Source organism: Hippoglossus hippoglossus, chromosome 4 (assembly GCF_009819705.1).
Source record: "Hippoglossus hippoglossus isolate fHipHip1 chromosome 4, fHipHip1.pri, whole genome shotgun sequence".
Lineage (NCBI taxonomy): Eukaryota > Metazoa > Chordata > Actinopteri > Pleuronectiformes > Pleuronectidae > Hippoglossus > Hippoglossus hippoglossus.
In genome coordinates this window covers 8,192,284-8,204,325 of record NC_047154.1, presented here as the reverse complement: position 1 = coordinate 8,204,325, position 12,042 = coordinate 8,192,284, and the positions used below count along the sequence as shown (strand labels likewise).

The following is a 12,042-nucleotide window of genomic DNA, read 5'->3' as shown; positions in this document are numbered from 1 at the left end:
GCTTCGCCTTGACTTTTATTATGTAAAAGTATCTTTGACATTTTTAACATTAGTCCAGCAAGAAAAAAGTTAAATGCATAAACTCAAGTAGGAAACTGACACAAAGTTAAATTCATTCATTAATTGTATTCTTTATTTGAAAAGGGACAATGTGCATTATTAAACATTCATACAAATGTAAATGCACATAAGTTAGCTGATTTGCTAATTTTCATTTGCAGTCTCTTTGCCAGATGTTGATGGGCATCCTGCAGTGATAAAATATATAGTGCAACAATAAAACAATTGGAGCATTAACTGAAAAGCATACACTGAGTAGACAGCAGCCATTTGCAGCTAAATAAAGTCCTGGTAAACTTATCAGAGTTATATTGTTGCTTCTTAACGCTACATTTAAACAAACGATACAATGAGGAACTATAACAGATTGTGGACAAGATGCCTGCGCTTTTCCTGAGTGGGGTTGTGCAGCGCCCCCTGGCGGCACATCTAGTGGTTCTATTTGTGGTAGATCTAAAGTTGATCAAACCAGACAGGAAGAGGAGCTTAATAATTCATAATCTAGTGCACCTCTCAAATGCAGACTAGGCAGTTATTTTTGGATATGATGACGTTTTTCCTGGTAAGCCTTTTATATTTGGGATGAAAGCAGAATGGCTTCTTCTCTGAGGTGATAAACCGGCAATAAACTGACCTTATAAAAGACCAAGAGAATAACGTGAAGTATGAATTAAAGGTCGGAGGCCAGTTTGTGTATCTGCCTTCATGTGTTTTTCATATATATATAAAAAATGACAGTTTGTATTTATACATTTCATATAAGATGCTTCGGCTACTTAGATGTATGTTTGAGAAATGAAGAAATTGGTGCTAAACAGCAACTTTTGAATGACCAAACTTTGACTGCATATTTAATATAAAATGGTAATGAACTATATTTCTCCAGAGCTTTTCCAGTCTTTTGGACCACCCAGAGTTTGACAGTACAAGTTGCATTCACCTATTCACACATTCATCCAGTGCTTCTATACACAGCTCTTTTTCCATAACACAATGTTGGCACTATCTTGGCCAAGGACACTTCAGAGTGCGGACTGGAGGAGCCGGGGATTGAAAAACCGTCCCTAGGTTAACTGCAGTTAATCATCCATGGAGCAAGACAGCAAAACAAACAATAGGACAAAAATACAATCATAAAACGGTCAGTACTTTGTGGTAGACGTATGTTTTGAGGGTCTTTTCTCAGTGCCTGTGTAGATAAAGATGATCAATTAAATATGCAAACCACTCATGAAAGCTTTCTTAGAGACATATGGTCTAAGGTACTTATACCAATATAGATTGAATAATTAAAATAATAAAATATTTGTATTGAACAACTAAGATAAAATCAGGAAAGGCTTTTTGTTGAAGTGCTTTTCAAGAAGTTTAAGTTTAATCCTTAAATGTTTTTCTATTATACTGTAATGTCATATCCAGCATTGTGGATAATGATCATTGTTCTTTCCTTGCTCCCTGTCTTTTTTATTTTTTAGGTTTTCGATTGTAATATTTTACATAAATAACTGTCAAAGAACAGAAACATGAGTAAAATTCATACAGCCAACCGCAAGATGTCGCTGTGGGTAAAACTGAGCACAGCTTCTAGGCGGTGGTTTCCTTCTGTCGCTCCGCTCTCCTTTGTTTACGTTTATGCAGCAACATGGAGGACGAGGTGGATGTTGACATCGAGGGAGATGAGACAGAGATCAGACTGAAGTAAGACTGTGATCTGTTAGTAAGACGTGTTTACTGCTGGTTAACACTGAGCTGTGGTGAATAAACATGTGATCTGTTAGTAAGACGTGTTTACTGCTGGTTAACACTGAGCTGTGGTGAATAAACATGTGATCTGTTAGTAAGACGTGTTTACTGCTGGTTAACACTGAGCTGTGGTGAATAAACACGTGATCTGTTAGTAGGACGTGTTAACTGCTGGTTAACACTGAGCTGTGGTGAATAAACATGTGATCTGTTAGTAGGACGTGTTAACTGCTGGTTAACACTGAGCTGTGGTGAATAAACATGTGATCTGTTAGTAGGACGTGTTTACTGCTGGTTAACACTGAGCTGTGGTGAATAAACATGTGATCTGTTAGTAAGACGTGTTTACTGCTGGTTAACTCTGAGCTGTGGTGAATAAACATGTGATCTGTTAGTAAGACGTGTTTACTGCTGGTTAACTCTGAGCTGTGGTGAATAAACATGTGATCTGTTAGTAAGACGTGTTAACTGCTGGTTAACACTGAGCTGTGGTGAATAAACACGTGATCTGTTAGTAAGACGTGTTTACTGCTGGTTAACACTGAGCTGTGGTGAATAAACACGTGATCTGTTAGTAAGACGTGTTTACTGCTGGTTAACACTGAGCTGTGGTGAATAAACACGTGATCTGTTAGTAAGACGTGTTTACTGCTGGTTAACTCTGAGCTGTGGTGAATAAACATGTGATCTGTTAGTAAGACGTGTTTACTGCTGGTTAACTCTGAGCTGTGGTGAATAAACATGTGATCTGTTAGTAAGACGTGTTTACTGCTGGTTAACTCTGAGCTGTGGTGAATAAACATGTGATCTGTTAGTAGGACGTGTTTACTGCTGGTTAACTCTGAGCTGTGGTGAATAAACATGTGATCTGTTAGTAGGACGTGTTTACTGCTGGTTAACTCTGAGCTGTGGTGAATAAACATGTGATCTGTTAGTAGGACGTGTTTACTGCTGGTTAACTCTGAGCTGGTTGTTCAGCTCCTCACTGCAGACTAACTAATAACCAGATGTGAGTTCACGACCAGCTTCTCTCTCTCTCTCTCTGTTACAGTGAGCTGGACTCAGGGGGTTTAGTTCAGGAGCACTTCATTCAGTCTGCGTGGACGAGCAGCGCGGGGACACTGGTAATAATGAGTTCATCAAGCAAAGTCATTCGGCTACTCTGTCTGTGTCTCTGTCTCACTGTCTCTCTGTGTCTGTGTTGTGCAGCCTTGGGAGCTGGACAGCTCCATCAGCCCAGAGAACAGAGAGGTCATACAGAGGATGCTGCTGGAGGAACAGTATCCTTTCACTGACCTTGAACGCATCACACTGACGGAAACATATCAAACATGTCACCATCAGAGATTTACACTGATTTCTAAAAGAATAATTCATGGATCTTGATGAAGAAAAATCATGCATCCTCTTGTGGAAGCGACCAAACAGCTAATCAAAATTTACCTTGGTTTATTCTGTGGCCATAAATGTAACGTGCCAGGATGAGTGTGTGTGCAGGCAAAGTTGAACATGCACGGAGTGGAAAGGAAGGGAGAGTGAATTGTGTTATTATTGCACATTAATATGGATAATGGTAAACATACAAATGTAGTTATTGAGCACAGAATCGATTCTTGTTTGCTCAAATGAAATTCTTTTGGCTCGCATGTAACATCTCTTCAAAGTATGATTTATGTGCTCGCAAAACATTTTTTTCTTTTTGCTCCAAATCTCAAACTGATTTCTTCTGAATGAGGCACAAATATACAGGGCGAGTCCAGGGATGAGATGAACACCTTTAGAGCTAGAAGAGCATTCAGAGAGTTCACACTGGTACCAAAGTGAAAGCCCTGTCTCACCAGGATAAAGCAAACGAAAAAAGATCCCTGGCTCTGCTCATTTATCTGGATCTGCTCCAAAATGTAATGCAGTCTTCTGTGGGCCTTGTCCTATAGTTCCACATCATTCTGTGGAAAGCAGTTCAGGGTTTTTGTATAATTCTGCTGACATAACAGAAAACAAAACCCCCCTTGGCTGAGGTAATTATTTTTATTAAGTTCGGCTTGACTCAACAGATTCTGTAGCGTCTACTGAATTTACATAAACATAACGTTTTTCAGAATGAGGAGGCTTATGAGATGCTTGACAAATATGGCCGGTGTAACTGAAGTCTAACAGAACTAGAAAATAAAGACATAGTTTCCAAAAATAAAAAAATCTTTATGGATTTTAGAATCAACAGAATGTTTTCTGTCAAAGCTTCTTGAATTTGACTACTACAGAGTTCTACAAAAATGGTAGAAGGATGGGACATGTGCCAAGAAAAAATCCATTAAATTTTGGACAAAGGAACAGATCAAGGAATTTTATTTATCACTTTAGTTAAAATTGCGAATTGAGGCCTTTGGCGGAGGTATCCACTCTACTGGGTGCCATTCTAGTGTTTTTATTGTATTTATCAGTTCCATGTCTCTGTTGGTTGAACTGTGTTGGAGAGTTTATTACTCTGACACATAGTTAGGATCCCATTCACTATTGCATCAGTTGGTCCTGAACTATGATCATAGATACTACCTGACAGGTAAAGAGATTCCTGATCATATTTGGGAAAGTGATCTGAACAACAAGCCCAAAGTGAAGAAGTAAGTCTGTTCTTCTTTTAGCACTCACATGATCCCAGTTCACATGTCCCTGGTGTTGTTGGCAGTGATGTCATGCTCCTTTCTGTTTGGTGGTCAGTTCTCCAGCCAAACCCTCGGCCGCAGCCTCTGGATCCTCTTCTCATTGGTCCAAGCAGGAGAAAGAGCTGTTTGAAGAAGGACTGGTGAGCTCCCCCTACTTTCTCCAACATCCATTGCTTACATATTATATTCAGCATGTCTTAATGCTCTCTTTGAGTCTTTGTGTGTGGAAGTGGTAATTTCTGTGTGAATCTGAATTAATATAACGTGGGTGTGCTGTTCTGCAGGCTCAGTTTGGTCGAAGATGGACCAAGATTGCCAAACTGGTGGAGAGCCGTTCTGTCCTCCAGGTCAAGAGCTACGCCAGACAGTATTTCAAACACAAGGTGAGATTCAGCTGTACTTTATCACAGAGTGACGCTGCTACTTAAAGCAAAACTATGCAACTTTATTTGAACCTTAAAACAGCAGCTCCAAATTGAGTTTGATGTTTCACAGACTTGGAATAGGGAGAATGCTGCAGCTTTAATTTCCCTCTCCTCACCGTGAATGCCTGTTCTTGCTCTATGGAACATTGGTGAGGGTGTACGATCTCCTGTGAAAAGTGTGTAATAGTCTGATAGTTGCAGAGAGTAACGCTGAACTGTAGATCAGAGAAAAATACATTAACCAGCGTTTATCTCCAATATTCAGTGAGGAAACTTTTAACCAAGCTACCTCAGTATTTTCTCTTAAAACCTTTTCAAAAAGGCATTTTTATAAAATGGCTTTTGAGTGTTTTCACTGGTTTCTTGCTTTTCACTTTATGGTTTTTATATTATATTACTTCTAACCAGGCATTTGTTTGTTTTTGCTTTATTTGATCAATTTTCTTTCATTAACATGTTTATATTTTGAAATGTATTTTCAGTTTTTATGTGCTAGTTTATTATTATTGTTATTATTATCGTTATATATTTTAAAATAGGAAGAAGTTGAGTTTGGTGTATTTGTTACAGAGGCAGCTCTTCTAATTCAGGAAGCTGGCAGTCATGGGGAATGTCCACCGTTGAGTTGTGCTTCAGATCGGTGACAACACAGTCAAACCTCCAGTCAACACATTGATGGGTGTCTTTCGTTTGTTGAAAATCACTTGCTCGGCTGCAGAGGGCACTGTTGTTCAGTATAAGTCACATAGTGTTACTTAAATCAAGGGCCTTTCCAAATATGTTAATGTGGTTTCCTAATAATTCTTTCACAACCAGAGGACACACCTTGTGACAGCTTTAGAAATTATGAAAGACAAACAAACTCTTTCCTCATCCGTTTATTTTCTCAGGCTGAATCAGAGCCCAGATCTGCAGCTCACTCTTCTGGATCTGCCCTGCACCCTCCTCAGACCACATCCAGTCAGGCATCCCCGCTGGTAAACACCGTCCGCATAGAGAAGCTTTCTGATGGCGAGGACGAGGATGTAGACATCACAGATGACCTGAGTGATGATGAAGATGATAAACCGCAGATTGGGATCAAAACTGAGCCAGAGCAACAAACAGAGATCCAGATAGACAGTCCAGAAGGAGAGCAGGAGGAGGCAGGTGAGGATGAGGATGAGGTGGAGAGCACCCAGGAGACGAAGGACCAGCACAGCCACATCGCTCCTTTTCCACAAAGTCTTCAATCTTCATCGTCGTTCCCTTTCACTGAGGAGCCTGTTGTCAAGGAGCAAGACGAGACAGTGTCGCCTCCTCTGAAGAGCCCTCAGACAGAAACTCAGACAGACTCAAAGGGGATGAATGATGAGCATGAGGCCCAGTGTTCCCAGTCTGAGAGCTCAGCACAGACTGGTCTACTAGAGGAAGCCTTTTGTGATGAGACAGGTAATCCATGATGTCTATGATCCCATCCATGTTTCTTTTCCTGTGAATTTACTGTATTTTTAATACTGTTGAGAAAATTCTCATGCTTTTCCTTCAAGACTCAAGGATGTTTAGTCAGGGATCAGATGATGACCTAGAGGAGGAGGAGGAGGAGGATGAGGATGAAGAGGAGCTCAAGGTACCTGAGGAGGAAATTACAATGGAAAGGGAGACCGTCACTGAGGATGAGAAACAAGCTATTCCAGAGTTCTTTGAGGGACGGCCATCCAAGACCCCTGAACGATATCTGAAGATCAGAAACTACATCCTGGATCAGTGGTATGAGACACGGTTCATCAGTTCCTCAATCTCACCACAACTGTGCAGGGTTCTAATGTCTTTGTTCACCAGGTTGAGGAGCAAGCCCAAGTACCTGAACAAGACCTCTGTCCGCCCAGGCCTGAAGAACTGCGGCGACGTCAACTGCATCGGGAGAATACACACCTACCTGGAACTTATAGGAGCCATCAACTTCAACTGTGGTAACTTTTGCTGAGTTTGAAGCAGCATTTACTCTTATTCTATTTTTTTCTTCATATTCACTCAGAGCTCCGTCTCTTCTCTCACAGAACAAGCCGTGTACAATCGCCCTAAGGTGGTGGACCGCTCCAAGCATAAGGTGGGCAAAGACGTGCTCGAGGCCTATCAGCTCGCCCAGAGGCTGCAGAGCATGGTAGGTACTCGTGACACACAGAATGTCAAGCAGCTAAACTAAAGCTGCTTCCAGACATGGACTGAACTTGAGATATTCTCCTGAAATCCTCCGAAGGGCTGTAAGTGAGAATGCAAATCACAGAGTCAGAGGCTGTGGACATTCTCTGTAGTTTCTCCTTCCAGCTCCCTAGTAAAAACTATGGATATTGTCTGAGTGAGCCCTTGTGAGATGACAGCAAGATCATGTCTGGGGCATTCACAGACATCAACTTGCAAGACGAGATTCGAGAGCCTTTAGTAATAAGGCCTAACACTGGCGCCCCAGCCGAATGAAAACGTTATGTCCTGCCTCCTACATTCTCTACCCAGACACCACCTGGTCCCTGTTTTGTTTTCCTGTTATTGTGAACACAACTGACCCAGTAAATCCACCGCTGTGTTGTTCATATGTGAAAGGCAAACTCCGGAGAAAGTCCAGAACCCATTGTCTAGACATTTTCCAGAGTTCATGTCTGAAAACAGCTTATGACACTGCAGGACCTTGACCTAACTTCTGTTTGGTTATAGCGGACCAGGAAGCGCCGTGTTAGGGACCTATTGGGAAATTGGTGTGATGCTAAAAACCTGGAGGGACAGACATATGAGGTTTGGACACTGTCAGACTCAGACACACACACACACACACACACACACACACACACACACACGCACACAGCAGTATTGATCACTGAGAGATTCACATTGGTATATTCACTGATCCTGTGTTGTTGGTGTTTCCTTCAGCATCTCAGTGCTGAGGAACTTGCTCTGCGGAGAGAGGAGATGAAGAGGAGGCCGAGGCCCTGCAAGATGTCCAGATACAAAGGGTGAGGGTGTTCTTCTGTATTCTGCTTTCCTCACTGCCTTATGTTCATTTATAATACGTAGGATCTCACTCTCTCTGCCAGGTCGTTCGATCCCTTCCAGCTGATTCCCTGCAGGTCTTTTGGTGAGGATGTACAGGTCAGTGTCCGTCTCTTCCATCGTTCACTCACCAGTCTCGTATTCGATCATGCAGGATGGAAATCTAACCTTTCATATAACCAGCGTTATGTCTCTCTAAACTTCATAAAGGTTTCTAATAGGAGAGCAGAGTCAGTTTCCTCCCAAAACCAATCTTTGAAATCAGACAGACAGTTTTAAAAATGACATATTTTATATGAGATCTTCCTTCACTGATCCTACTTGTATTTGTGTCATGCATAAACTCACGTTATATATTAACAGTTCTCACCCCAGTCTGTATTCTCATAGTCTTTCTTTCTGTTCTCTCAGGAACCATTCCAAGTCATTGTGTGTGCAGAGACTCTTCTCATCATGGACATGGTACGCTACACACACAACCACACATGCTGAGGGTGCTCTGTGTGGAATCATCTTGACAAATATGGCTGGATTTACAGAACTCCCACAGTACTAGAAAATAAAGACGTAAAAAAGCTAATAAAGCACAAAATATTAATATCATTGTATTTATTAAATATATCCATGAAACATTCAATCTGCAGGGAGGACAAGTAAGTGATTCTGTGGATTAAATAAGTGGTCAAACGCTCCTTTGGCAGCATTAAACTCAAGTAAGCTTCTCAGGCAGCAGAGTTCATTTTCCCCTCGATGAGGATGCTGAACAGATGTTCAGCAGCTGCAATGATTCATTTAATCCTTCAGCTGGTTCTCTGTTACTGAATCCAGTAATCCAGTAATTATCTTTGGACGTCATTGGTTGAGGGAATCTCATAATATTTACAACTACACTGAGTATTTGAATGGTATTCAATATGATATGATGATAATGATTTGTATTTTATTAGTTGCAATAGATGATGTTTGTTAATTTATGATTTAAGTGAAGATCTGAACATATTTTAAAACAGATTTATACATAATGTAGATGTAAAGATGATCCCAGAGGTTTCACTTAATCTTTCTTCCACCTGAATTTATTTTCCTTCTTTCTCCCCTTACGGTTTTCTACAATTATCTTGTATCATGTCTATAACAATGTAATATTTTGTATTGTCTCACTGTTTAGGAGCTTGAATATGGTCTTTTCAGGGTGCTGTATGCACCATTAGCTAATTAAATCAACCTTAACTTTTCTTTTCCTACAAAACCACCAGTTCTCTTTGTTATATTTCATTATAGAATAATTGTCTCTTTTAACTTGTTCCTAAATTGATTAAATGTGCTGTGATCCTCAGCATGCGCACGTGTCACATGGGGAAGTCATCGGTCTGCTCGGTGGGACTTTTAATGAGAAAGACAAAGTGTTGAAGGTAGGAGGAGGAGTTGATGAGAATAGATCATTTATTAGAAGACAAAAATATCTGCACACCATTCTCATTAATCACCACATTATCGTTTGCCAATTTGTGTCTCTTCTGTCCAGCACCTAGTGTCTATCAAGTTTGGATGTGCACGCTATTTTTATACTTTCTGAATAGATCATCTATTGACGTTGAAATTGGTATTTAGTGACAAACTGCTCCGTGTGTTTGTGTTTAGATCCGTGTGGCAGAGCCGTGCAACAGTGTGAGTACAGGTTTGCAGTGTGAGATGGACCCGGTGTCTCAGACGCAGGCCTGTGACGTGCTGTCGTCCCTGGGCTTCAGTGTTGTGGGCTGGTACCACTCACACCCCTCCTTCCACCCCAACCCTTCAGTACGGGACATAAACACACAGGACCAGTTCCAGGTAAAATGAATCACTGAGCGAGGCCACGTACACGTTTGTCTGTGTGCGTCGGTAGGTCTGATCTCCTGTGTCCTGAATGTTCTAGAGTTATTTCTCACGAGGCGGAGCCCCCTTCATTGGTATGATTGTGAGCCCGTATGACCCAGCAAATCCATCCCCCCACTCCCAAACCACCTGTCTGCTGGTGAAAGAGAGCCAGGAGCCCTCAGGCCCCCAGAGTATGTCTCTCACACACACACACACACACACACACACACACACACACGGACGGACGTATTTTATAGTTAAGATCAAGAAAGTTAAGTTTTTGAAATCAAACAGACTATGTAGGTCAGAGACTTGTGCAGTTTATCCTCTAGCTCAGTGTGTCTCTGTTACTACACAGAGCTGCCCTACAGATTTGACTTCCTTTCATCACAAGACATCCCAGACTGGGAACAGACAATGAAGAGGGCTCAGTGGATCATCAGCAAATACTCTCAAACACCCGGGTGAGTCAGACACAAGACTGCAGTGGACATTCTGACACATGTCATCAAATGTTGACCCCTTCTTTTTGTGATGTTGAACATGTTTTTGTCGAGTGTTGTAACAGTTGTTTCCTGTTGTGGTTGGTCAGGACTGTGCAGTTGGACCGATTTTTCCGGAAAGACTCTCGTCTCACATGTTTGGAGAAGGTCAGTCTAACCGGTCATTACCGCTTATATGTACATTCCATAAACTGTATATAGAGATGGATGATGTGTCTCCACTTCCTTCTACTTTCCAGAAATTAAGCTTAAATATCCCAGATACGAATGCTGCCATCTGGCACATTTGTAGCCAGAGTCTGCACAGAAGTGATTGAGGGATGGAGCCGTAGTAGCGAGGTCCCTTCAATACACTTGACCAATCAGGAAACTGTCTTAGCTGTCAATCATGATGTTTCACCAAGTTTTTATAGCAATAAATAACTAATTAAAACCAAACTTAGCAGAAAATGAACATTTGAACATATATTGGCATGATAAGAACTACCTGAATTGACAGAAACCATCTTTGAGAAAGAATGATTTTATGTGACTTTTCAGTTTGGCCCATGTCCCATCCACTTACATGGAGGAGGCGGTTGGGTCTATGTACTATACTGCAGCCAGCCACCAGGTGGCAATCGAGACGCTTTCGCTTCACTTTTGGGAAGAAGTCATGTTGTCCAATCTTTATTTTTTATTTGTAGTCTCTGGTTCATCCTAATGTATAACCAGTTTTTTAACAGATTGACCTCATCTTTAAGGATTTGATTGTCTCTCATTCATTGGACTCAACCTTCTCCCTTTAGATGCTGTCGTCTCTCGCCAGGTACCTAGAGCCCCTGCCAGATGAGGAGGGAGAGTCCTTCCTCACCCAGGTCCACGCCCTTCTCCAGTCAGACTTTATTACTAAGCAGCCATGGGAAGGGGAAGGGGAAGGGTCTTTAAATACCTCAACCAGACCAGTGGACAACTTGGCTGCTGATCAGCTGCTCAGCCAGAACAGGTTCCAGGAAGGAGACTCTGATCCGGATTGTGGCGGAGCTTCAGGCAACAATGAACAGATCACCACGGAAACAACCTCAGAGACAAACAGCAACGCAGTGTTACACATGGGCTCAGTGTTATCCACCGAACATGACTATTTACTGTGATGGACCAGTTATATCTCATTCGTCCTGTAACATTTAACGAGTATAAAGTTTTATGTAAATATTATGACATTTTATCAGTAGTACAAACTATCTGATCTATTTTTTTAAATAACATATTATTCTGTTAGAATCAGATAATGTGAACAGAATTCATATTAAATTCCTTTAACCAAAAACCTTGTGATTCACCCATGATTGTGTGTGTGTGTGTGTTGGATTCATTTACACACAAAAATAAAATATATTTGCAAACTTTATTGTGGTATGGGTCAGAAAAGACCAGGGATTTTTTTTGTTTTCAGCAGTCCAGACACATTCACACATAACACAGCATAGATGTAGATAGAAAAGACATACGTCGCACACATTGCACAAGACATCACATGGAGATAAATTATATCACATACCAATTAATTTATAATTTGTTAAAGTTTTATTTTTTCAATTTCTTAGAAAATTGTTCATGGATCTTGATGAAGAAACAAATCAATCATGTCTAGGAGACTGATAATTATAAATGTGTGTTATTTGGTGCAGATCCAGACAAAAATGTGGATCTGGTGAATTAAAATGTTTCCTAAATTGTTTTTAGTTATTCATTTTTAATTTACAAATAGAAGCAAACAAGACA

At 40.9% G+C, this 12,042-nt stretch overlaps 1 protein-coding gene across 1 annotated transcript; it reads left to right on the top strand.

Annotated features, from left to right (window-relative positions):
• Positions 1 to 1,641: 1,641 nt before the first annotated feature.
• mysm1 (Myb-like, SWIRM and MPN domains 1) lies at positions 1,642 to 11,583 on the top strand. Its single transcript, XM_034584251.1, has 20 exons — positions 1,642 to 1,758; positions 2,855 to 2,927; positions 3,013 to 3,083; positions 4,350 to 4,424; positions 4,522 to 4,606; positions 4,751 to 4,849; positions 5,782 to 6,322; positions 6,421 to 6,640; positions 6,713 to 6,843; positions 6,931 to 7,034; positions 7,583 to 7,660; positions 7,799 to 7,881; positions 7,963 to 8,017; positions 8,330 to 8,380; positions 9,256 to 9,330; positions 9,560 to 9,748; positions 9,834 to 9,966; positions 10,134 to 10,239; positions 10,368 to 10,425; positions 11,067 to 11,583. The coding sequence occupies exons 1-20, from the start codon at positions 1,703 to 1,705 to the stop codon at positions 11,409 to 11,411; spliced, it is 2,628 nt and encodes an 875-aa protein (XP_034440142.1). The 5' UTR covers positions 1,642 to 1,702; the 3' UTR covers positions 11,412 to 11,583.
• The last annotated feature ends 459 nt before the right edge of the window (positions 11,584 to 12,042 follow it).

Bases quoted from the DNA above. Each gene is read 5' to 3' on its own strand.
- mysm1 (XM_034584251.1), top strand. From the start codon at position 1,703: ATGGAGGACGAGGTGGATGTTGACATCGAGGGAGATGAGACAGAGATC. The intron at 2,928-3,012 runs GTAATAATGAGT...TGTGTTGTGCAG, and splicing joins CGAGCAGCGCGGGGACACTG to CCTTGGGAGCTGGACAGCTC. The intron at 7,035-7,582 runs GTAGGTACTCGT...GTTTGGTTATAG, and splicing joins CCCAGAGGCTGCAGAGCATG to CGGACCAGGAAGCGCCGTGT.